At 40.2% G+C, this 26726-nt stretch overlaps 1 protein-coding gene and 1 long non-coding RNA gene across 3 annotated transcripts; both read right to left on the reverse strand.

The window, feature by feature from the left end:
• Positions 1–456: 456 nt before the first annotated feature.
• Positions 457–1023, reverse strand: LOC137574910 (uncharacterized). Its single transcript, XR_011032068.1, has 2 exons — positions 954–1023; positions 457–897 (listed from the first exon to the last, which is right to left on the reverse strand). It is a non-coding gene; the product is annotated as an uncharacterized lncRNA (long non-coding RNA).
• Positions 1024–14295: 13272 nt separating this feature from the next.
• Positions 14296–25397, reverse strand: GluRIA (Glutamate receptor IA). 2 transcript variants are annotated; one of them, XM_068287070.1, is made up of 13 exons: positions 24875–25397; positions 23322–23474; positions 22847–22974; positions 20378–20507; positions 17604–17857; positions 17216–17401; positions 16825–17073; positions 16379–16751; positions 16059–16321; positions 15560–16000; positions 15259–15503; positions 14791–15193; positions 14296–14691 (listed from the first exon to the last, which is right to left on the reverse strand). In XM_068287070.1, exons 1-13 carry the CDS (start codon positions 25032–25034, stop codon positions 14656–14658), a joined length of 3021 nt encoding a protein of 1006 aa, XP_068143171.1. In that variant the 5' UTR covers positions 25035–25397; the 3' UTR covers positions 14296–14655. The 2 variants fall into 2 exon arrangements, with proteins under 2 accessions (XP_068143171.1, XP_068143181.1); XM_068287080.1 differs by lacking the exons at positions 22847–22974; positions 24875–25397 and having other exon boundaries at positions 23322–23406.
• Positions 25398–26726: the final 1329 nt, after the last annotated feature.

Raw genomic sequence — 26726 nt, forward strand, 5'->3', positions numbered from 1 at the left:
TGCATCAAGAAGAGCCAGAAGATACACGAGCTGAACGCAATGAAGTCAGAAGATCAGTACAACGACATCACGCTGTTTCACAGTCAATAGACGAAGAACAAATGACTCACAAGGACAGGATCTGATTCATTCCTGCGTCCATCATTCTAGTATGAGCCCGATATTGAATATTATGCTTATTCAAAAGTGGTAATTGGTGCTATGGACAAGGAATGTCCGCATTGTCATGCTCTGAAATTCAAAAATGAGCCAGCTGGGATGTGTTGTGCGTGAGGAAAAGTGCAACTACCTGAAATTGAAACACCTGAACCATTGAACGGCTTACTTATCGTCACGGATCCAGATTCTAACGTGTTCCTGAAGTCAATTCGAAGATTCAATTCATGCTTTCAAATGACATTGTTCGGAGCAACAGAAATAGTCCGAAATACTAATGCGAATGGTGAACAATTTAATTTTACATTCAAAATCAGAAGCCAAGTTTATCATAAAATAGGCTCACTGCTGCCAATTCCAAACGAACCACAAATCTACTTTATGGGCGGCGAAGATTCCGGAAGCGCACTTGCCAATCGTCTGAATGCACGTTGTGAGCGAGCTAGATGCTCTTTTGAAAACATTCAAATCACATATTCACCAATTACAAGGCGATAGTTACGCTATCGTCATTAATCCTGATAAAACACGGTAGTCAGCCGTAAAAATTTACCGCCCATGTCTGATGAGGACGTCACAGACATTTGCATTAACGAACAGGTCGAGATATGGATGGTTATGTAGAGTGTGGATGTGCTCATGGAGCGCTGTTATCGTTTGAAATACCGTTTCTGGAAGATCCAATTTGAGTTTTGCGATTAGAATGGACGTTTACAATTTAGTTTGAGTTCGAGCATTGTCCTAGAAGAGAAAACTTGAGAAAACTAAATTAAATCCTTTCTATTGTTCTTACTTACATGATTGGTCTTGGGGTTTTGGGTTTATTTTTAATTTAATTTTGTTTTCTTTACTCTGTTTTCTTTACGCTGTTATTTGTTACTGAAATGAATCCGAAACGGATTTGGGCGATTGAAAATTCAAATGACAGAAGAAACACAAGGCCTACTTTTCGTTTCAATTGAACTTATGTTTTTATCGATTCTTATACCCTTTCAAAAAGGGTATATACGTTTTAGTCAGAAGTGTGGAACGCCTAGATGTAAGCATCTCCGACCATATAAAGTATATATATTCTTGATCATCACGACGAGGCGAGTTCATACAGCCATGACCGTCTGTATCGAAGAGATCTCCTCCTAGTCCGTAACAGCTACAGTCAATTCCATTTTGATTACTGTCGTATGTTTCTTCCAGTGAATTAGCTGATTTCTTGCAAAGGAAAACTCTGGTAAATCAATTAAAGGATTGAGTTTATTCACTTAGGACTAAGGTGTTAAAGAATAATACAAGAAGAAAGCCAGGAATGCACTTGTTTCGTCCTTTTGGTCGAGGTATAAAATCACTTCGGAGGTATAACTTTAAGTTATTAATGGGAAAGCTATCGATAACTTTGCATTCCACTGTTTCGATTTGAAACCAAGAACTTGGCTTGGAATCCGAATCCGACAAAATGTCACATACATATCTGAAATATTATACTTATATAATTTTCTTTCGTGCGTTTGGATTTTTCTTGCATTTCGATTTTTAACTTTAAGTTGTAATTTCCATCTGTTTTCCCTCAGTTTTTCGCAAGACTTTGTGTTTGTTTTTGTTGTTTCTTATGTCTTTTTACAGACCGTTTAAATGCGTTTTATGCTCGAACGTTTTTGATATGAATGACACCATAAATATGCATGAACTTTTAACACTATGCAGAACAGCTGCAACCATTGCGCTGCCTCCCGACTCAGTCTGCCTGACTGTCGCACAATGGGCGATTCGGTCGAGTTTATATACCACAACTTGATGACTCTAGCGGCTATAGTCTCCGAGATCTGGGTGTTTCATTGGACGGATAAACAGACGCACATGGCTAGATCGACTTGGCTATTGATGCTGATCAAAAATATAAATAGGTATGCATATCATTTCCTTGGAGTGGTAGAAGTTAACTTCTGCCTGTTGACAAAATTTTTGGCGACTATCTTATACCACTTCATCCTCTGTCATCAACAACATAACTGGGGATAACTGGGGTTCTCTTAAGAACTAACTGAACGGTCCAGGATTCACATGGCACAGAAGTCATAACCAATTTTTGTCCTCCAGTTGGTATGATATTCGAGGAAGCACTTGAAGCCAAAAACAAGGATTTTCAAAAGGTACTCAAACACAACTTTATCTGCAGGCATCAAAAGGACACAAACTCAAGCTTATATGTATGTATATCTAGTTAATAGTCGCATAAGAAGCTAAAATGATTCTCTGATCCTTCCTTTTAGGAGAATATTAAATAGCCATGCAAACTTCATGAAATTTCGTAAATTTGTTAACAAGTATATTAAACTTATAATTATCACCCGGTGATCATCTTAAGAGATGACATTTTTGAACAATCCTATAATCCTCCATTTGCAAGGGTACAAATGGATGTTCATCTTAAAATGCCCTTTAGATTGGGAGTTATTAATTTTGTTTTGGTAGCGAAGCCGAATCGCCCACTGTGTGGTGTAGGGCGAAATGCCTTTTAAATAACAGAACGCACTTCGTACAACTCGAGGGTGTTTGCATGAAGGGAGTCGGGAAGTGGGATGCTACAAAAGGCTGCAACTCTTGCCAATTGGTAGGGCTACCCATTGGCCTCATATGCGAAAATGGAGCAGAGTGGGAAGGTGCGGAAGGGGGTAGTATTGCCTGGGCTGTACTAGTCCCATTTCATTACAAACATTGTTCATACGCCGCGTCGTTGCACATAATTGAAATGGCAAACAGTGAAAGGCAACGATTTTAACCAAATATGCAGGCGACGGCGACGGTGAAAGTACACACACAGACACACAAGCACACAGAGGGAGAGGGAGCTGTGTTTTGTTTTGTCGACGAATCCAATTGAATTTTCATAAATCGCAGCACTAGCAGCTACAAGAGAAACAACAAAGGCAGAAGCAAAACAAAGCGCTGCATTTAATCAAAACGTTGCCATATAAAACAAATTAAAATGCATTTCTATGCGAAATAGTTAGTGAGTCTGCGGTGTGTGTGTGTGTGCCCCAAAAAGTTGGCAACAGTTTTAACGCCACTACAAAAGATTCAACGAAATTCCCTTTTGTGTCTTTGGCGACATTTTACTAGCCAGTTGCCCAGATGATTTAACTCGGCTAAGGGAGGGATTCCCCGATATTAGAGTGAACAATATCTGTGCTAGATCTGCGATTCGGAATTTAAAACCCCATACATACGGCCCTTCTTTGTTTTCTTCTTTAATTGCGCATACGCCACGTTGGCTTTTGTGCAACTCTTTTTGTGCCTCAATGCACACCAGCGTAACGGCAAGTTACATTCAATTTATATAAATAAAAAGAGAAGAAAACAAGTAGTGAGAAAGAGATAAGTATAATACATGTAATTCTCCTTTCTGCTTTTTGTTGTTGGGCCAAACAACAGCAAAACCTCGATAAAAAAATAGTTGTTGCTTTACAATACAAAGTACTTACAAGTAAGCACACCGCTGCCTCTATGAAACTCTACATATATACATATATTTTATGCAATTTCTTTGCCAGCCCAAAACTCAGAAAAAAGGAAAGAGAATTGAAAAAGGATGTCGGCAAGGGACAGGACGGGACGGGACGGGACGCGACAGCCACCTCAACTGGAATTGCTGCCATCGTTTTCGCATTAACAGCCAAAGTGAAACGTATGCACTTGCCAGAAGGACGACAACGTCCTTGCGCACTTTTTCTTTCCTTTTACGTACGGTGCGGATAAGGTGAGGTTGAAGATTTCTTTTTGTTTGTTTTGCGAGCGGGGGAAAATTTCCCAACTGGCAAATATATTTTTTCAATAGCGTCACTAGCGACGTGATTAATGCAAATAAAAAAAAATAAAATGCCAACTCTCAGACTCGGGCATACTGGCTTACCAGTTTGCCAGTTTGCTTGTTGCTGGCTGGCTGCGTCCTGCATAAATTTCAAGTGCACAGAATGTTACACTTGAGACAGTAAAACGGGGCGTATGCTTGATAAAATGCGGCCAAGTTCTGAGCTGAACGGAGATGAGCGGTAACCAGGCTGGTCCGTTTACCCATTAAAAGCCGCACGTAGCTCATAAAGTTAATCAGCGTGCAAGTTGCCGCAGTTTTTCATCCGGGCCCAGGATCAGAGCGAGTAAACTACAAAGGCTACGCCCATACCCCACACCCCTTGTACCTATACTATCGCCCCCTGCTATGGCCCATAAAGATTGCCAACCACATAGCGCCCATAGTTGCGGTCGTCTCTGGGATACGTTTGGAAATCTATGCGCGGCATGCACAAATTTATCACTGGCATGTTTTATGCAACCTTCACCCAGATGCCAAAGTCCTGCCGCCATCCCCAGCTCCACATTCACAGCTACATATACTTACATACATATGTATGTATGTGTGTGTGCGAGTGTGTGTTCCGTTCGCTTTTTGATGTTTTGAGGTTTTTCACGCTAAAAAATGCTTTGCCCAGCGGCGACCACCAGCAAAAAATAAGAATAGAGAAAAAAAACTATTGGCATTTTCCTTCTGGTTTTGGTTTGGTTTCCTACCCCAACCTACCTTCCAGCTTCTATTCCAAAGCATCTCAGGCATGCCGATGAATAGACCAAAAAAAGGAAATAGAGAAAAGGGAAGCACATAGCAATGGAGTGACAGAGAGACGAGTTTACGAGAGGACAACGGGTTTGGTCTGCTTCACATATGCAACTGGGCAACTATTCTCGACTGCCTTTTAGGCGTTGCGACGGCATTGATTGCCGGACAAAGTGTAGCGCGAAATTGAAATATTGAGCGAGATGACGTTCGGCTGGGCTAGTTGTTCGTCTCGCGATACGGGACGAGTGAGGAATGTGAAATCAGTTCAAATTCGAAGGTTGCCCCTCAGGGGAGACATTCTCGTTTGTACGAATGGCTAATGATTGCTCGGTGAATGCCTGGATGGAGGACCACATGAGGGGATAAGGTCGAGGAATGGAAATTTCAACTCGATTATTTTAAATACAGAGACCAATTTAATAAACTAAGAGCAAATACAAGAAAACAAAATGTACGACGAATAGAAACGAATGGATGACTGTAGCCAACAAAATCATCATCTTCCCATGGCCACTCCAAATGTAATTTTATTTTGTTACATGAATTTAATCTATCCATCGAATCCATTCTCGCGACATTTATTTTTCTTTAAATAGAATGGCGAGTGAAAGTAATTGAATGAACTAGACGATTTATGTCTGTATATTTGTCCGTTTCTAGATGATACCCGCGAACTAAAGCTGATCAAAGATTGTTCTGCGGCAGCTGAGGTAGTCCACCATCACAATTACATTAAAACTGGGCCACTTATTCACCACTTATTACACTAAGTGTAAGACTCAGCCTTGGACGAAGTAGAGGACTAGAACCTAGTAAACCTGGGAATGCTCGTTCACACGGAAGCTAGGCATTTCTTGATTCCAAGCATCAAACATCCAGTCGAACTCTCTCTGTAGCCTAGGCAACATGTTTAACCAAATCTGCAATAACTTTTCAAATAGTTTCGATAGACATAGCAGTCATTAGTCTGTATGATGATGTCAGGTTTTTGTCCTTTCCTATTTTGGGTATCAGCTCAGTTGGATTACAGCGATTAATCGAAGTTCAGGGATATTTTTCGTTATAATTAGGTTTGGCCTGTTCGAATTCAAGTGCTCATTTCTCGATAAAATACTCGAAATGGGAACTTCAAGCGACTAATTTTCGACTAATAAGTAGTCCATAAAAGTAAGCAATCATATTTTCTAGTCGATGGCTAGTCCATTGGGGAGCGTAAATAATAAGGGGACCCATAGGTGCATCTACTTGGCTGTTGAAAGCACTAACAATATATAAAAATCAATTTGCCTGACTAACACTATTCTGCCATGGGGCCAAGTCAAACCAATCCGAAGTCAAGTTTAGCGCTCGAGATCCATTTTATATATGTATATGTATGCGTGTGTGAACTATGTATGCTGCTCTTAGCAGCAGCAGTTACCCCCAAAAACAATTGACACTTGTCGAAAATCTGCACCATCGGGTCCTTTCTACCACTATCATCCCTAAGCTTCGCTGAGTGCTAATCCAACCCCTCTCCTGCTGCTGTGGCTGGTGCCCACGACCAGGACCCGGCTACGGGATGCTGCATTTTTCGCTGCTTTTAAGCAAACAGGCAAGGAATGTGGAAACTGAGAAGCATACGAGAAGCGTACAAAAAAAGTGCCACTCCAAGTGGTTGCGGAAAAGTCGTGATTGCAGCCAAAACGCTTAGCAAAGAACGAACAAACCGAACAAAGGAACAAAAACAACAAAAAAAAAAAAAAAAATGCATGGCAAACTAAGAAAAATACTGAAAGAACGGCGAAAACTGAAAAAAGAAGGGAAAATGAAAGAAAAGAAAAGAAAAACTGCCATAAAAAATACAAGTGTAGTAAACTTGAAACCATGAAAAACTGACTAGGGGACAGATGGGGAGCAGATATAAGGGCAAGTAGGCTGCTCAAACAATAGTGTCATGTTTGCATCTGTATGAGTGTGTGTGTGAATTGTGTGAAAAGGGCTGCCGAGTAAAGTCAAGGATCAGTTCATGGACTGATGCAAGCCTTACCTTGGACTTAAAGTTGTTCAAGATTTCATCAGAGCGTTCAAGGTTTCAACTAAGGGGTTGAATTTGAGTTGTTTCAGGAGACTCACTGAAGATGGGCGAGAGCACTCGTTCTTTGTCAACATTTTTATTGTGTAAATTAGAGGAGGAAGCCCTCCCATCCATGAGCAACAAATAACTGTAATGGCTTTGTTTTGGACATGGCTCCTGAGTCAGTTCATTCAGCCGAGCTCAGTTTTGATGCAGGTGGCGAAGGCCAACACAGCGGACATTGTTCTTCTTCTGTTGGAAAGCAACCCGAAGGCGACAACATCAAAATAAATAGAAATAAAAACAGTTGAATAATATGCCTATCTCCCACTTTTTCCACTCTTATTTGCTCTGACCACATTTTGCGGTCGCCAAGGCGCATCATAAAAATGTTAATGAAGTCGGCAAGTCACCAACCCGTATTACTTCGTCCTTTGAAGTTACCAAAAAGCTGTAGAGGTTCCAGCTAATTTGCTGGTCCGAATTCAACATACCCTTGTAAATTCTTGAAACCAACCGAAAGTATCATAATTATTTGTAAATCAGAAGGGCTAAATAATATACCTTTCCTGGGATTTATGTATGTGTATTGAAGTATGGACAATCGATCCAGATGCTTGGTCTTCAAAGCAAGTGAATCGACCCGTTTTTGCAAGTGTATATAAAGAATAGCAAATGAAAAACATCAACACTAAATAAGTTTGAAGTCAATCGACGCCACGACAACAAGAACAACAACTGTTTTAAATCTAAGAGACCAAATGTATGAATGTACATATATATAAAGCCGCCGCCACCAAACGACGGCCAAGTTCATCCTTATGGTCCATCTAGCAAAAACTTAATTATAACAGTTTACATATTTGGGGAGAAAATCATTTGTTTTGTTTATACGAAGGCGGAAACTTGATCTGCGTATTTGCCGACTCTGTCTCTTAAAGTCTCCGAGACCTTGTTACCAACTGAAACAGTTAGCGAAAGAGTATCTATAGCAAAGGCAAATGTGATTTACCTCTTCCGAAGCTGCAGAGCTATGCTGAAGGACCACCATACTGGAAGATTATATTGTAGTGATCGCTGTGGAGACCACCCACTTGGCATGTCGTTTAAAGCCCGTCGTCAATAAAACACAAGGACACACCCTCCAAGTGTGCGGTGTGAATGAATCTATACGTTACATGTTCCACAATGGGAGCACCAAAAGAACTTATTTCACTCTGTATAGAACTGATTCACTGTTTTCCTGGTGTTATTCTTACCTGAGAAAACGTCTAAATTTCACGAAAGAATGGCCGACAATCTTAGGCTGAAGCAAACCAGCGCCGTTTTTATATTATTTTATTGAATGTGTAGATGACAGCTATATAATATAGTTATCCGATGTTTATCAAGTTTGGAACAGTTATTAATAGATATATTAAACTGCAAAATAAATGTATAAAGGTCACTATTTTCGACTGATCGTTACTATGGGAGCTAATTGATGTAGTCATCCGATCGAGATCAAACTTGGTACAGTCACTAAAAGAAAATAACGAAGTTGATAAGAAAAGTAATTGTTCGTGGCTTTGCTGTTTGTATGGGATATAATGATCCGATCCAGCTGAATCCAAGATATACAAACCTTGCAGTATATGGAAGCTCCAGACGGACGGACGAACGGAAATGGCTATATGAACTGCTCAAGAATACATATACTTCATATGGTCGGAAATGCTTCCTTCCATGCGTTGCTTCTGACCAAAATTAATATACCCTTTAAATAAATTACTTTTTGTTGATTCAAGTGTTAAGTGTTTTGGTAATTTAGCCTACATTCACCACTCAAATAGTCACTAAAGGAAGCGTTCTACTCACCCACATATGTAGCTTTGTATGCATGTACGTACAGATATGATTGGGTAGGAATGTGTATTTGACATAATGGCGATTATGCATTTTACTGGTTTCTGTAGTCATCCACCTCATACCTTTAAATTATGCCTTTTTTATACCCTTGCAAAAAGGATATAATTATTTTATTTAAAAGTTAGAGACACACGGAAGCAACTATATTTATATTTATACCTATATATAGTCCATGAAACTGCTTCTATATACTGCAGTGGTTGGTTATCTCGGGTTTAGTCGGATCGGACCAATAACTTAATTATTTTCTAAAGCAAGTCTTTTTTCACAAAATTTGATATTTTTAGTATTGTACAACAAAATTGGATGTCTAAATCAATAAGGATACGATGAAATAGACCGCTCTTTGGCGGAAATCCGACTTCTTCTTAATATGCCTGGAAAAGAGAAACACAAAGAATTTAAGGGTATACAAGCTTCGGCGTTAAGGTTTTCATTCTTACCCTTGCTCTCCTTCTTTTGCTCGCTATAGCTTTTGCTGTCACTCTCTCTCTATCTCTTTTCCTCTATGTCCTTCGGTGTCTTTGTTGCTGTGTCGGAGTGCAACCGAAAAATATGATAAATGACATTTTCCACTTGTTTTCCATGATGATAATTTATACTCCGTTCACTTCGCATGCACGAATTAGTCGTCGACAACGACCCAGGCTGGAACCCAGTCCTTCGCAGTGTCCCGCCCACGACACTACGTCCCCATTCTTCGGTGCTGGCCCCCACACCACAGTAAATTGCCAGTGGCAACCATTTTCATTTTCATTTATTTTTTATACATTTTTTTACTTGCACATTTGCTTGCCAAAAATAACAGAAGAAAAAAAAAAACGAGAAAGAGAGAATGAAAATGAAAGAAGTAAAAGGAAAGAGAAAAGAAAATTCGCAACGTTGATGGATGATGAGTAATGATTGAAGCCATGTTGCCATCACTTCCCCAATCCCCCCGCAACGCCCACCCACTCCCACACCCTTCCCTTACGCGTATTGTCATATATGGCTGTTGGCGTTCAAATTTTACGTTTGCTTATGCCAATTTGGCTCCAGGGAAATTACATACATTTCGTTTGTATCACAAAAATTAGTAGGTAGAAACACAAAAAAAAAAAAAAAAAAAACCCACCAAGAAAGAAATACGCAACAGCAACGAAAATGAAGAAAAAAATGTGGAAAATTTTTACTCGGCAACAACAAGCATAATTTGACCTTAGGCTGGGGACAAGTTTCTTTTTTTATTTTTTTTTTTTTTTTTAACTACAAACACATGAGTTTGAGATGCTTTTCAGTGTTGTCACGGATTTTGGAGAACATGGCCAATGGGTGGAAGGAGAGGAGAGGTCGCATTGGCTGCCTGGTGGTAGGAGTGGCAGTAGTAGGGAGGTTGAGGTGGAAATCGTGGCCGCAGCTGTTGTCGCTCTCATATTTGTTTATCAGTTTAAACAGCAGCTCTTGCACTTCATTAAGGCAAAATAAATACCAATTACTAATATAAAAAATATCAAAGAAGCCGAAGTTTAAATTCCCTTAAGGAGTGCCGATTTATACGGACATCGACTCTGCTTCTCATGCTGATCAAGAATATATTTACAAATGGGCTAGAGAAACCAAAACTTAATCAACTATGAATCAACTTGATCTTCTTCCAGTTTAAAGAAGTACTAAGGGACTCTGTGAGATCCTTGGTCAACATAAACAAAAGTTACACATTTCCTAAGTTTCTCTCTTTCTATCTTTGTTTCCATCTTTCTGTCCTTCTAGAAATAACTGGCAAAGCAACTGCATTGCTTTAGGTGTTGACACTTTTAATTGAAATTTCCAATCGCAATATTTTGTTCTGCTTCTTTTCGCATCGTATTATCGTTTCCTTTTAGTCAACTGTTCACATGGAAAACTCTTGCTTACAGATGGATTTCCCACATTTTCATTTTCAGTTTTGGCTTTCGCTTTCATTTACTTACTTGCCAACAAATCGAAACTGTTGACGGCTCTTACACTTTGACACCTTTAGGTTGCCCTTCTACCATCGGTTGGTCCTGGAGTGGGATGGGCAGCGTGTGTGCATTTCCGGCTCTGCAACATCGTAGTTCATTTTGTTGTGTTTGTGCAACTTAATATGCATAAAAAAACACATAAGGACGAAAAAAATAAAATTAAATACTACGCACACAACAACTCTTTTAGCTCCACCCTTCTTAGACCCGGCTCTAGTCTTTATCGTGACTTGGCTTACAGCTCAAGTTTATACATATTACGCTTTGCCTCTTAACTGATGCAGTTCCCTGAGTGTGTGTGTGTGTGTGTGTGTGTGTTGGGTGTGTGGTGTGTGTTCATGGCAGGCGCCCAGCTAAGCACTGATTGAATTCTTTTGTGTTGTGATTTCACAGCACTTTGGTGGTGGACGACTTGCCCCCACTCTGAAGCTCTTTCGGGTGATGTGCTGCAGCTTGGGCTAGGTGTAAAATGTACACATTATATTTGCACCTGTTTGTGGTTGCTTTACACTTTCACTTCACTTTCACAAAAAATAAAACACAACAACAACATTGAGAAGCAGAAGAAACTGCAAAGCGGCGCAAAAGAAATGCAAAACAGTTGCAAAAAAGAAGGGCGAAAACTCTACATTCACCGCTGCTTCAGGAGGCGCAAGTGTTTGGCCAAGACACACATAAAACATTTTTGCAGTGAGTGAAATTAAATGCCAGCATGACACTGCAATGCTGATCCCAAACGGCAGCACCAGCCGTGGCCACGGCGTGCCAAAGACAAAGCCATTAAAATGCGCCAACTTAGAGTTCTGGTTAAGGAAGTGTGGCCTATATTATATAAAGTGAGGCAGATAGATACATATACACACATACACACACACATACACACATACATACACACATACATACATTGCTTACAATATATTGCACAAAATGCATTTCTACGATTCTATTCCGATTCTGCGGTGGGTTAAGTAGGTGAGCTTATATTTGTATGTACTATATGGTTATGCCAAATGATGTAAAACTTTTTAAATATGTATTAATAATGATTTTATCAAGTTATCTCAAAAGAACTGTTATAATACCAAAGATTTCAATAGGTTTTTAAATGGCAACTTATTTAAATTCTCGATTATTTTCTTCAGGCTCTAGTTTTAAGGGTTCCAAAGGCATTTACTTGAACACGAATTTACTTACCTGGTGGAGTAATTTACGGGAGAAAACAAAAGAAGAAGAAGAAAAAGAAAAAAATGAAATAAATGTACACCAAACAAGCAAGGCAGTTATCTGTGCCGATTCGGCCGTGCGTAATTAAAAATGCAGGCTTGAGTATCTTTGCTGGCCAACAGCTTCTTTTCGCTCATTGCATACTTTGGGGGCGTCGTTTAACTTTGCACTTAAGGAACAACAGAAACCCAGAATGTTGGGGGCACAGGCAATGGTGGGGTGGGGGAGAGGCGGGCGGACAAAACGTAAATATCATTTGCATTTTTAAGTTCGTTGCTTGAAATTCGGTGTTTGTCTTGGAATTTTACTTGATACCACAGATTCTTGGCTGGACCTGGGCCCCGGCGGAGACTATAAACTGGCCCCAGGACAGCGCCGACCGCAAAGTAGACTGTCGCTGCAGGCTTCACTCTTTAAACCAAGACCAAAAGCGGGGCAATAAAATCAGCTAAAAGCAGCCACAAAACACCAAGTGCCGAGTCGAGCAAGGATCATGGCATAGCCGAGAGGCACGAAATTTATTTCAATAAAATGTGCATTAGTAAAGGGAAGCAAAACCGAAAACAGAAGGGAGCGCTGTGTTAGTATGAGGGTTAAGAAGGAAAGAGAGAGAGAGAGAGAGTGAGGAATGGTTGCGTGCAACAAATAACTTGAGGCTTTTAGTGTAGAGCGCACAAAATGCAAAACAAACGAAAACAAAACAAGCTTGAGCTATGCAACGAAAAAAGGCTAAAGAAACAGTTACCTCCAAGTCACACACACACACCCAGACATAGAGATATAAAAGCACATATTAATAGGAAAAGTCTCTGAGTCGTCGTTGTCGTCCTTTGCAGATTTGCTAATACCCCAAAGTATGAAACATTTTACCCATGAGTAACTCTATTTGAAATCCATTACTGCAAACGAGTCTGCCAACAATAAAAACTGCAAAAAAAAGTTTTAAAATTTATGTCAAAAAAAAGTAAGGAAAAGAACAGAAAAGAAGCAACGCAGCAAGGAAATAAAGCAATGAAAAAACTCAAAAAGTAGAAGAAAAAAAAACAGGAACACAGGGGAGTCGGAGAGCAAAAGCAGGGGCTAGGGACGGCATTGGATCAAAACTTGAACAATAGCAAAATGCGAGGAGAGAGCAACAGCACAGGAATAAGAAGAATAGGTGAATAGGCGAAACTTCAGCTCAGTCTCAGCTCAGTCTCTTAGACTTGGACATTTGCCATCCATCCATTTTCAGTATACAGAAGGGTTCCTCTATGTGCCGCATATATAGTACTATATAGTACTCTAAAGTGAAGTGTGAAGTGGAGCGGGAAGTGGGTGGAAATGGAAGTCAATAATCTGTGGTATATTTTTACAACAGATTCAATTAAAGCCCCATATACGTAGGCGACTGTAGAAGGAGCGGAAAGTCCACTCTGAATGGAAATCTGAAGACAGGTGGGAGAACTTTATTAGAGAGAGGTTTTTTGAGGCAAAAACAAAAGAATGTCCATTATAATTCACGCAACTAATAACAATAAGAAAGGAATAGACGTTTACATGCCTTCTTAACAGAGGCAAATACAAAATACAGAAAACAACAAAACGAAGGAAGACAAACAAAGTTTATGCAATACCGTCAAGTAACGGCTGTTGGGGTCAATAACACGGCGGGGTACAAAATAAAACAGAGGGACTTCGCTTACTTTGGCCATTTTGGAATTTGTATACCCTTAAAAAGTTAATATAATCAGAGATATACAACACCTGCACACTAAACCATTCCAAAAAGGGTATAAAAGTATATTCAACATCATTGACCACTGATTTAATAGCCACAAAGGGAAAGACAGATGCTGTTGTCAATTATCTTCTGAAGACTAAGAAGATCAGATTTATTAGGTACCAAAACATAAACTTTATTCTTAGCTAATTCTCTCACAAAGCTGATTTTATAGTAGTATATAGTAGAATTCGAATAATTGCAATACAGTTAAAAACGTTTAAAACCATATTAGGCTCATTGCCAATATCTAATTAATTGGGCCAAACCACATAAAAGCATAAGAACAAATATCAATTAAAATAATTCGATATAAATTTACACAGAATTTGTTTGCTGCTGTTTAATTCAGTTAAAAGTTGGGAAAGATAGAGATTCGAGTCGCTTGACCAGCCTTAGCCGACCTTAACCGCAGCAAGACAAATGAAAAAGCTTACATTGAAAGCCGCTTAAACTTTAAGTCAACTAAGCGGCTTAGTCACTCACTTACTCAGTTGCCGGCTACGCACATCACTCATACGCCCCGAATGCCAAGTGTGCTCCTCAACCCGCTCTCAACCCGGGCCATCAAACAATGGATTTGGTTTTCGTTTCCACTTAATATTGTTTACTTTATTATTTGGAATAATTTGGAATAATTCTCACTTAATCTACAGTACAGTTGTGCTTATTTAGTTTAGTTTTAGTTTAGTTTAGGTTTTAGTATTTGTTTATTTTGTATACATTTATCAAAAATACAAATTATAAATTACAAATCAATTCTGTACAGAGTTTTAAACGCCCAGCTGTCCAGCCTCCGTGATAATTTTTGCGGAAAAAAATTGATGATGATTGCCAGCGTCGTTTAACATTTAGTTCTCGATTTCGTATAATGCCACAAAAAATTATGTACAATTTCGTCGACCACTTCATAAGTATTTGAGAAGAGAGTAGGGAGAAGCGTGAGAGCTAAAGGGGCATCTTACATACTATACTGATAGCGAACATTAGATGCCAGCTAGTGGGATAGAAAGATACAAAAAAGGCGACGGGGGGAAAACGGGTATAAACCAATTGTAAAAGGGTTTGCTTTTGCCTTAATTTTTTGAAGACTCACCTCCACGCCTACCAATCGCTCATCGTACTCACTGCTCGCCTGCATGGCCAACTTGGCCTGTGAGTGCATAATTGCATCGGACAGCGAATCCCTTTGATATGTAGAGGAGCCCAGCATTCCCGATGCCACAGAGCCGGCATGATTCGTTGGCGTCTTAAGGCGTGAGGTTTTGCTGCGGCAAAAGAACTCGACTATGGCCACCATTACGGCCAACAGTAATCCGCCAATCAATATATAATAAATGCCAGCAACATTGCTCAACGACAATTCATTGGGAGTGGATGTCGCCTCATGTGCATCCAGATTGGGATTGCATTCGGTTTTGTCATACCACCATTTGTTCCATATCTTGAGCAGTTCTCCATTTTCCTTAAGCGTGAGTACGGCCAAGTTAAGGCGAGTTCTGTGAGTCGTGACACAAAAAAGATAAAGTGTGCGTAACGCGAGGTCCCCCACCTGCCCACTTACCTCAGTGGCGAACCGATGGGTGTGGCCACACCAAATCCTTTTGTGTCGATATTTCTGCCCACCTTCATGGTGTCGCAAGGGGCTCGGGCATTTACATAGTCATTTTTGGGCGAGTCGACCAACAAGACATATTTCCCCTTAGAGGTTCGCACCCTTCGAATGCCCTCGTCGTAGGTATGGACCGAAAGCCGAGAATTGGCATTCATATATTCCCACATCTTCTGATGCAAGCCGATTTGTGAGCGCTAAATGCTTAGATTTTAGCACTATCTGAGAAACGATTCGAAACGGTTCGGCTTACCTTAAAGAAGTCCCAAGTGGAACCATGCAAGAGTGTGCCATACTGGATATCGGATTGCATGGCCAGATCCTCGGGTGACTTAATGGGAGCCACCATGCGTTCAACGGTGAGGAAAGCAGCCAGATTCGCTGTATACGATGAGATTAAAATGATGGTAAAAAACCACCAAACGGCGGCTGCAATGCGTCCAGCAATCGATGGTGGCGACAGGTCGCAACCCTGCTGCATGAAGGCAGCAAGGGAGTACCAGAACGAGTTGAGCAAACTGAAATCGTTGGTTGGGTCTGGAGTGTGTTGGGGCTGCATCTGCTGCTGGTGCGACTGCGCCGGCTCACTTCCAGCTTGTTGAGCTCCTTTCACGATCCGCCATTCGTAGGGAGGGAATCGTGTAACGAAGTAAAGAACTACACTAACACCCACATAGCTCAAAATGACACTCATCTGGAAGAGACACAATTATGAACAGGTGTCTAAGTAGATTAAATGAACATTGTCTAACCCAAATTTCCTGCGAGAGAGGATTGAGAAAGCTAAAGACTCCGGGTGTTTGTTTTACTGGCTTCCTAATCATTATGGATATCCCCAGTGACATAAAGGGCTTAGTGAAATCAATGACACGTTCTCGTTCCGCTGTAATTGTCATTGCCGCTATGGCTATATCGGCCTCCTTGCGCACCAGCTCACCCACCATACCATCCCAGCCACCCGGAGCATACTGATTCTCAGACCCATAATTTCCATCCTGCACAAGTCGTAGCTCATCTGGATACAAACATTCGTTTCAGGTACATCACTTTTTGGAAAGTCTAATGCACTTACATTTTATGCCCAGTCGCTTTGCCAACAATTCAGCCATGTCCTTACAATATCCTTCAAATCGATCATTTCCCACCAGCTGTTCTCCATACGAGGCCTGCTTATGCATGAGATAAGGTTCCTCCAGCAAACTTGTCACTATATACGTGTGATTTCTGGCGTAATCGACTGTCGAACTTGATGCAAAGCGTGAGAACGACGCCATATAATCGCCACGACTGCTGTGGTGCAGGGGCAGCAAACCGATGTCATCGCGCCACTCGGCCACCTGTTGCAAAGTGGAGTTCACAGACATCTCAACCACATGAAGACTGTAGTTGATGCGTCGGCCATCCTCGTCAAATCGGATGGAGCCGGACAATCCATCAATTTCCACCTTAACCCATGCGCAAATGAGATTTCCAGTTAAGAATTTCAATTCTTGATTGTAGGCAGAATTTGGAACTCACCTTTCGCAAAACTCTCGATATCTTTTCACCTTGCTCCCAAGGTGTGACCCAACCCTTGTTCGTATTACAGTCCAGCAAAGCAGTTGATTCATTCAATGCCATGGACGAACCGACCCCACCCCCACCACCGCTCCCATGACTGCGTCGCTGCAGATGATTCGAACGAAATTGATCCGGCTTCTTGCGCAGAATGCGATTGAAGGCTTCAACAAGAACAAAAACCGCATCATACATCAATGCGGCCTGTGCCTGCAAAGGCAAACCATTGGTTGAATGGTTGGGTAAAGGCATAAAGTTCAACGCAAAAAAAACGATAAAAAGAACCGAATCAAAAGAAAAATCCATCACAAGGAACTGATAAAGGGGAAAAAAGTTACGAGAATATCCTTACCGAAATTGCTGGCATTTTGCTACCTCCGCCGATGCTGCTGCCGCCTGCTGAGCCCAAAGGCTCCAAACGTTTCCGGCTGTCATGAAAATCACGCACCGCCCGCCGATTAGTGTCCACAATGCGAAAGCCGGTGATGTTGATGGCCCCAAACTCCACGACATCGCTGGGCCAATGGTTGTCCATGACCTACGTAAGGCAAAAACGAAAACACCCAAAAAAAAAAAAACACAATAAAAATCAAACAGAAAAAAACCGACCGAAACGGATGTTAGCAATAATTGCTTATTAAAGGCGCGCCATAGGGAACCACATATACATGGATAAAGGAGGATAGGAGTGGAGAGAGTAGTGGTCAAGGATGGAAGGGCGGAGAAGCTTGTTCGCTCACCAGTCCGCTGAGCAGGTAATGATAGGTGCGCCTGCCCAGCTTGATATCCCGCACATGCTGTATGATGATCTCTTTGGCCATTTCCGCCGGGCAGTCGAGCACGATGCGCTTTTTGCTGAATCGTCCCAAATCCTCCAGCGTGTGCAAAAATTCAATGGCCATAGTTACGTTGGCAATGCGTTTTACCATTTGCACACGGAATGTTTCATTTCCGGGCTTCAGTTCTTGATAGATTTGCTGCAGGCGAAGTAATCCTGCGAACAAACAAACACACACAACAAAATAACAAAACAATTCACAAACAAAATGTTCAGATCTGTGGATTGCACTGGCATATTGAGAGCCAAGGGTACAACAATCGATTGATTGCAACTGAATGATTTTCACCACTAATCAAACCAAACACAATCCATTGTCTAGGGTCTGTTTGGGTCAATGATTTGATTCTTTGAATTTTTGAAAAGGACGAAATCGGCTCATCAAAAATATATATAAACTTAATGCAATTCATCCAAAGTAACCAACATTCTTTTTACCAAATTCAAATTCAATTCAAAGCTAAAGCTCCAGAAATCTGCTCAATATCAGAAGCTGAATGGATATGGCCATGCACGTTTGTCTGTCCGAACGTCGACCGGATCGGACAACAGTTTGTTAGGTAATTGACTTCTTTCTGTTAGTATTTCGATCGACTTGTATCTAACATCGGCCATAAACACAAGTAACAACTCATTTGCTTCTATTCCGTTCACTTCAATTTGCATTTACCAGCACACAAACACACACACACACAACTACAAAAATCGCTCACTATTCCACACAAAAGAAAACAGAAAAAAAATGAACAGCAACAACAACAACGTTTTCACACGCCATTTGTTGCTTGTTGTTGGTGTCGTCGTTTTTCCCTTTTCGGAGGTAAATCAGTGCAGCAGACAACAACAATAAACACAGTCGCGTGAGAAAAAGCGGAAACGGAAGTGCACAGACAATTGAAGTACTTTTTTGTGGTATGCTGTTCAGTTGGGTAACAACATTTCAATAAATAGCAACAACTAAAAGAACAACAACAACACAAGTGCGTATCGCAACGGTTGTTCCAAACTCACTCCAGTGTTTCCTTTTTTTGGCGAGTTGTTTTATTGAACGTTTCCTATGCTGTACTCGAAATGGTTTATTCTTCTTTTTCTACCCTCACGAAATTCATGAATGCGCCAAAAAATATGCTACCAATTTGTCGCCGTGTACGAGCTGAGCACAACAGCAGCATCAGTAGCAACATATAATGGCCCTGGTTATGTTGGATTCACTGGCAGAGAGGTGATGTAAGGCACTCCATGAGCAATGGTGGTTTTTGGGGAGAGGGGAATCGGGCAGGAATAAAGAACAAAGCAATAACAACAAACTGCTGACAGCGGCATTAAAATATAAAGTAAAGTCCCCGCTGTGGAGCCTTTTTCGTTAACAATATAAACGCCCGAGTCGAAGTCGAAGCCAAAAAAAAAAAAAAAAACAAACACACGAAAAAAAAAATGGAGAGAAAAAAGAGGACACAGGCAGCTGCTGCTGCTGTTGCTGTATTTCCTTTTCCTGCAACAAATGCCAAAGGGAACAATGTCGGCCTACTTTTTGGCGCCGAAGCAAATATTAAAAAATGTACCCGAAACTCGGCAAGAACAACTACACAAGAAAAGAAATGGGCAGAGAAAATAATAATAATAATGTAAAGGCAACAAGAGAAAGAGAGCCAGAGATTCGGTAAAGAAAGTCCAACTTGGTAACTGCATAAAGTCATAAATTTTATTTCCACACACGCGCACATAGAGTCATTAACACATGACACAGTCATTCCCATATACACGTATGTGTGTATGTATGTGTGGACATACAATCGCACACACACATCAGCGTGTGAACTCTTTACAAAGGAGACAGACAGAGGCAGCTAGAGCCAGGGAGTTGGGAAATGTAATCAGAGCCTATATGAGAATTTTGAGCAGACACTTTTCCTATTTAAGAAAAATCTCCATCTGATGACTCCATCTTTTTGCTTTCATTTTTTTTTCCCCCTTTTTTTCTCGTCCAGTAATTGTTGCCCGTTGCCTTCGTTCGGTCGCTCTTGTCCTTCGTAGTCGCACGTAGACGGCGGCAGGAAATTGCTTTGAAATAAATTTCAATACAACACACAAAAGCAGCCTAAGACTCAGCCATATGTGTATGCCTCGTTCCATGTCGCCGTTGCCGCCGTCAACCCACTGCATCTGTCTCCGAGTCTTTTAAGCCGCCCAAAGAGCCACTCGAGAAAGCACACTTGGTAGCACTTGAGTATCCTGCCTGGCAACCTCTTCCTTTCGTTTGTTTTTTTTTTTTTTTTTTTTTCTTCTCCTCGCTTTGTGCCGCTTATTTAATTACATATTAGCAAAAATGAAAAGGCATGAGGCATAGCAACAACAACAACAAAAGCCAAGTGGAAAGTTGACAACGTGGGATAACAGATGAAAAGATGTACTATGAGTTGGTTAAAAATAAGCATGCCATATGTATCATCTTTGGTTCCCATTTACATATAATACAAGATGAGGCCCCTCCACTTCTAGCCATCAGGAGTTAAAAGCAAAACAGAGATGATTAGGTTAAATGTAATCAAAGGGAAAATCAGATTATGCCGAGTTTGTTTCATTGAAATAAATTTCAGTGTCTAACCTCTCTCTGTGTGTCTTAAATAAAAGTAAATGTCAATCCATTCGATCGATTTCTCGATTTGCCATACTCACCATCGTGCGAGTCATAGAGATAGATAATGCTTTGCCAGCCATAATACTGGATGATATCAATAATCGCCTGATGATAATCCGGACGCATGCTGATAGCGAAATCCAACAGGCCCGATGACGGTGTTAGTACCTAAAAGTATGCAAAACAAAAGATACAGACAACAAGAACAAAGTAAGAGTGAGTGAGGTTGGGCTTTAACAATGTAATATGCACGCTACATGAAGCAATAATAAAATGAAACGCGTTTCCGCTTGGCGCTTGATGCTCAACGCTGCCAGCGACATGTAACAAGGAGAAACACTAAATTTACACACACACACACACACACGCACATCCATGTATGTATAGAGAGAAAGAGCCAGAGTTAGCAAGTGCAAAGGGGAAGTGAATGGAGAGAATGGTGGGTTAGAGATTGGAGGGTTCTTCCGCATACACTTACTGGCTTGCCCTCTTTTTCTAAAGGGGGCACGCAAATGCGCAGTCTTTCTATATATGTGATGCCCCCCTTGCCCATATCTTGATTTATAGTGATTGAAATAAAAGAGGCCAAGAGCGCGTCATAAATTTTTTTGCACTCCCTGTGCAAACAGACATACACACACACACACACACACACACACACACAGCAATAGCTAGTCGAGTAGTGTAGAATGGAGTGTAGGAGACGACTCATTCTTGTTTGGTATTGTCTTTTTTCTTTGACAACAACAGCAACAACAGCAGCAACAGCAACATCAGCAACAACATCAACACGTTCCTGTCGCAGTCTCTATCCAATACATTGCTGTGGTTGCTCTTGTTATTGTTGCTGTTGTTGGTAGTAAATTTTCTTCAAATTACAATTATTATGATTTGTGCTTTGGCTTTGATTTAGTGCCAAGCCACAGAGACCAGCCAGCCTAGACCAGGCTGGGACAGACTCAGAGACAGCAATTCCACTTGGTTGGTTGGAAGGTTTGCACACTTGCTCGCTTGTTGGGTAACTCTCGCTCGTTCTTGGCTAAAAAGGCACCCAATGCTCCACTTTATGCAATGACTTCATTTTTATAATACACAAGAGGAACAGAGAGAGAGAGAGAGAGAGAGATAAAAATCAGCAACAACAACCTTACAAAGTGTTTGAGCATTAAGTGCGATGACTGCTGGCTGACTGACTGACTGGATGGTTGCTTCGGTGGGGGGGGGACTTGCCGTATTGATGCCAATTGAACATGCCCCATTTAAAATTAAATTAAAATTATGGCGTCAAAAGGACAATAACAAAATATTTATGAAATTTTCACAAGTTTATTTTTAGAAACCATTTTAAGGTCGAGCACTAGCAACATTTGTTAACGAATTATAGAAATATGCACAAAGTGGAACAATTAGTTCAACTTCATAAGACTAAACTCATATGTTCATATTTCAGCATTATTATTATTTCGCTGGCTCTGTTCCAAATATACCAAAGGGAGTAGACCAAAGATAAAAAAAAAACCAATCGATTTGCCCTTTAATTAAAGTCAAATGGTTTATGACCTTAAGGAAAAACTTATTCCAACACTGACTTGATCCTGCAGAATATAAATCACAGATTGATATAAGTTATTTATAATTATTAAATATACTTAAATATACACAAGCATGTAATTCTTAAAATTAAACATTTCATTTTTAAAAGTCAGTCCTTGGGTTTCTTAGTCTTGTATAAGTGGCATCGGCCCCTAAACTAAACGAAAGGTTAAGAAGGAATCGATATTTAAAAACCTGATGAAGTCCAATAATTGATAGAATAATTTGTTGTATACTATATTAGTTTTAAAACAAAGACTAGAGAGACTTTTCAACTACAGAGACAGATAGATACTCATGACTGTATTTAATTAGATTAAAGCTTTAAGCTTTGTTTTATTTACGAAATAACCATTTCCTTTATGTCCTCTTCTTTTCATTCATATTTATCAGACTCAGTTGGATCGTACTACTATATCAAATAGCTCTAGTTCGATTAGTCGAATGGAGTAGTCACTGGACTTTTATTAATATCAGCAATCGTTCTAAATATTAGTCAGATTTTTATAATGCACCATAAAAGACTTAACATGTTTGTTCACATTGAAAGAGTATCAGAATAACTGGAACATGGGAACACAAACTTCCGAACGACCGAAGTTAACCCCGGCCATCTCGTTTCTTTTTTGTTAGGACTTCATTATGCATAACTAAGTTGATCAACTTGCCTGAAGCCCTCCACCTCCGGGAACAGACCACAAGATGTAAATAACCCAACACACACACATGCTTAGACAGATTCACACACTGAACGAGTGGGTGAGAGAGAAAACGATGATGGAGGGAGAATTTTACAATCAATTACATATGACATTTTCCGCACTTTTGGCGCTTCCATTTCTCTTTTTACCTGAATGCCAGTGTGTGTGTGTGTTTGCGTGTATGTGTGCACATGTGGGTAACAGGTAACTTACCTTCTCGGGGAACCAGGGCGTCACAAATGGCATTTGAAACGTGTTGGAGTAGGAGTGCAATGTGTCAAAGGAGTCCGGCGATACAGCGCCCAGCATTGAGTAGACTCCGCGCGAGAATTGATTGCAAACTGCAGCAGGAGTAAGAGTAATAAATTTTTGTCCTTTTCGTTTTTTCTTTTTGGTTTTCTGTCTCTGTCCATTTTAGGAGCAGAGTAGAACAGTAGATGGTGGAGAGTGTGATGATGAGTGGTGTGGAGTGAGGTGACGGGTCTAGTGCAATGTGAATTGTGTGCAATTAAATTTCAGCTTTGAGTTCGCGTATTTCCAATTTTCCAATACAACCCAATACAAAAAGGAAAACAAAACAAACAAAACGTAGAAAACGCTTACTAAATGAATGGTTTACTATGGATATTGTGTACTGGGTCTCTGAAGGAACAGATTGGGGATGAGGCTGTGGTTCCGTGACACCTACTCAGTCGTGATAATTTGAAGGCATCCGCCGTGTTGATGACATCCACATAAGCTTGCAGCTCAAAGCGACGCGATGTCACATTTAGATTGTGATTGAGCATTGCATATTTAAAGGCTGATTGCACATCATCTGTGCCCTGCTCGAATATGGCACCTGTGTTGACGAGAGATAGAAAAAACGAGAAAGAGAGAGAGAGAGAGAGGAGAATGATTATGAGAAGATGGCAAAATAAAATTTTTGCTTCGTTAAATATTTAGGCAGCTTTTGACACGTTGCTGCACTCACTGTTAATATTAAACGAAAAAGAGCGCACAGCACAGAAATATTTACACAAATGATAGCATAATGTTACACCCACACTCACACCCACACCCACACTCACACTCACACTCACATTGACACATCACAGTCTTGCTGAGGCATCAAGGAAGTGTTGATGCAGCAGTTTTGCACCGAAGCACAGGAGCAAGCAACCAGCAGCAGCCCGAGCCAGGATTTTCGTGTGCAATTGCAAGCCCAGTCAGCATGACTGTCACATAAGCAGCCATCAACAAACACTCACATTCACGGCATGGGTGTGCATATATTGCGAAATGACTGCAGGTGCAATGACTGAGACGGCAACGTATTATAAAACTAAAGCGCCAACAAAATGGGAAAGGCCAATAAAAACAAAAAAGCAACGTATTCAGAAAGCCTAAGCTAAAAAACCTCAACACAAATTTCAACATATTGAAAACCAGTTTCAAGAAGTGAAATCGAGAGAAGAAGATATCTTAAAAGACAACAGAGCTCTATAGATTTAACGGGAGTATCCCGTTAAAAACAAAGCAGAAACGTCCTTCTTAGTGGCTAGTTTTTGTTTTCTAAAGTTTAATCGAAATTTCTTTTTAATTCTAATCACATGATTAACAAATTCAAAATATAAAGATGCTTATCACGCCATGTCTGATTTTTATGTAAGTGTATTGTGTATATGTGTTTATATAAATCCTAAAACTGATTTAAAGTGAGTAGAATATTGAAATTGTAAAACATTTTTTATATTTTTTTCCCCTACGAAGTAAATCAATATTTTCATTTGTCTAAATTTCGATTGCTGGGAAAAATAATTACAAAAATAATTTCAAAATTTTCAAACATTTAATTTCATTTATTCGGTATTTTATGTTTTGAAAATATTTTGTTAACATATGTTAAGATTCCATCCAAATAGTTTAAATTAGTTATTTGTCTTCTTCTCTGCTTTGAATAAAATAATGTTCAGCACTTTCTAAGGAGACGCTTAGAAGTATGCTACAGAAAAAGAAAGCGACTTCAAGAACACATTCTATTACATACACACACAGACACACTCAAGAAAAAATTGAACAAAAAAACCCATGTATATATACACACACAGTCGCAAAGCTTTCAGCGAAACACATTGTACCACAATCCTAGCGACAACTGCAACAGCTTCCGACTAAAGGATCCCAGCTCCTGGCTCCCGGCTCCCGGCTTTTGGCTCCCGGCTCTTGGCTTTAACTCTTGGCGGCGCTTTTGAGACTCACCTAATGGTATTTTCTCGGTTAACGATGCTGTTTGTTGTTGCTGTTGTTGTTGTTGTTGTTGCTGCTGCTGTTGTTGTTGGGCTGCGCTAAATTCCAACAAGCAAATGCTGCTAGCGCATATTAAATGTAAATATGCCAAGAATTTGCGACTCAAATGCATTGTAAGTAAATTTTTTGCACTGAAGCACTCGATATTGGTTTAAGATCTGGCTCTGCTGCCTTAATATAGTTATATGTATATGATACGCCGCTCGGTTTTTAAGTATAGTTACTTAGGGTGAGTCTTTATACTAGTCTGTGATGTATCATTTTCGAGAACCTCAGGCTAGTTCGGCTGACACATTAAATTCACGTTTATCAATCGAAATTGAAATTGTTTAACCTTTAAGTTTCTGACACGCACTCACACAGGCGCATACACAGACACAGATACACTCAATCACAATGTACTGAACCACGAGGACATACAGAGATCGAAACGGAAATCAGTTGTCACGCATCCGCTCTCATCCAACCGAATGGCCACGCATTGTAATCAGCACTAAAAAACCTACTAAGCCAGCCCAGTAATAGGAAGCCCTGAAACGAAGAACGTCCGATTGAGCAACAAGGCGACAAAGCTACAACCACATTGTAGCTTTACACGAATCAAAGAAACGAATTCGGAATAAGAGAAATCGCTTGCTCTCACTGTTGTGAGGCTGTGTACTAAAAACTCCTGCAAAGCGCAAATGTTCTTTCCGGCTCTCTGTGTATCTTTCGCTCTCTCATTCTCTCTCTGTAAGGAAGGAGTCTGCAAATTATGGAGTTAACATTTTGTTATCCTGTAACTGACCTACTGCGTTTCTGGTATCATCATATCATGGTTTACGTTACGCTTGCATTGCTGGTCTACATAATTGACAACATGAGGGTAAAAAGTGGAAGGGGCAACTGGCGGGGTGCCGAAGGACTTTCAGCTCTCATCTGCTCCATCGCCTGACACGCTTAATGAGTAGTTTGGTTTTTGTTTTAGTCTTTTTCTGGTTTCGCTTTGTTTTCTTTCGGTAATTACTGATGATTTGGTGAAAGTCTCGACAATCCTTTTAACAAATCTCATTACGTATAAATGAAATCTCATTAACAGGCTTTAAAATTTTGCACTATGCGAACCAAAAGATGCTCGAGCAGAGGAAGGAAATTCCTTTTCACTCTGCCACGCCTAACGCCCATGCCGTGGTGCTTCCCGTTGTTGCTGACGACGATTTCATCATAATCTGTAATTAGTTTATACTGCGCGCAGGAACTGAAAAGTCAGAGCCAGAGTCAGGGCAAACGGCAAATCGATGGATGCTGAAGGCGAACAAGTCAGGACAATTAACATAAAAGTTAATGGCAAAATTTTTTAATTAAGAAAATCAATGATTATTATTTTTTATGATTATAAGTACTTATACCCTATCGACGAGGGTATATTCCTTGATTAGAAATCTGAAATAGAAATTGATCCATCCGACAATAAACATTTATCAGATTTTAGCCCACTTAAAGTTCGTTTTTTTCATATTTAGAAGAAGTATCAAGTGCCAGCCTCAGTCTTATGTACAAAAAGAGAAGAATAGAGTATCAAAATATTCGTAACTAAGAATTAATTTGGGTTACATCAGTTTTAGCTTCGATTGGAGATAAAAAGGATAACGGAAAAACGTAAATATCTGATATAAAAAAGGAACTTCTTCTTTTATTCTAAACACTTTTAGTTAAGCACCTAATTTGAACTTTTTATTCCTTTTGTTTATCTGCAATTATTTAATGCAAACGTTCATGAATTTTAATTGGCATTTTTTTTTGTTGCTGCCATCTTTTTTCCTTT

This window comes from Drosophila tropicalis, unplaced genomic scaffold (assembly GCF_018151085.1).
Source record: "Drosophila tropicalis isolate 14030-0801.00 unplaced genomic scaffold, ASM1815108v1 contig_115, whole genome shotgun sequence".
Classification (NCBI taxonomy): Eukaryota; Metazoa; Arthropoda; class Insecta; order Diptera; family Drosophilidae; genus Drosophila; species Drosophila tropicalis.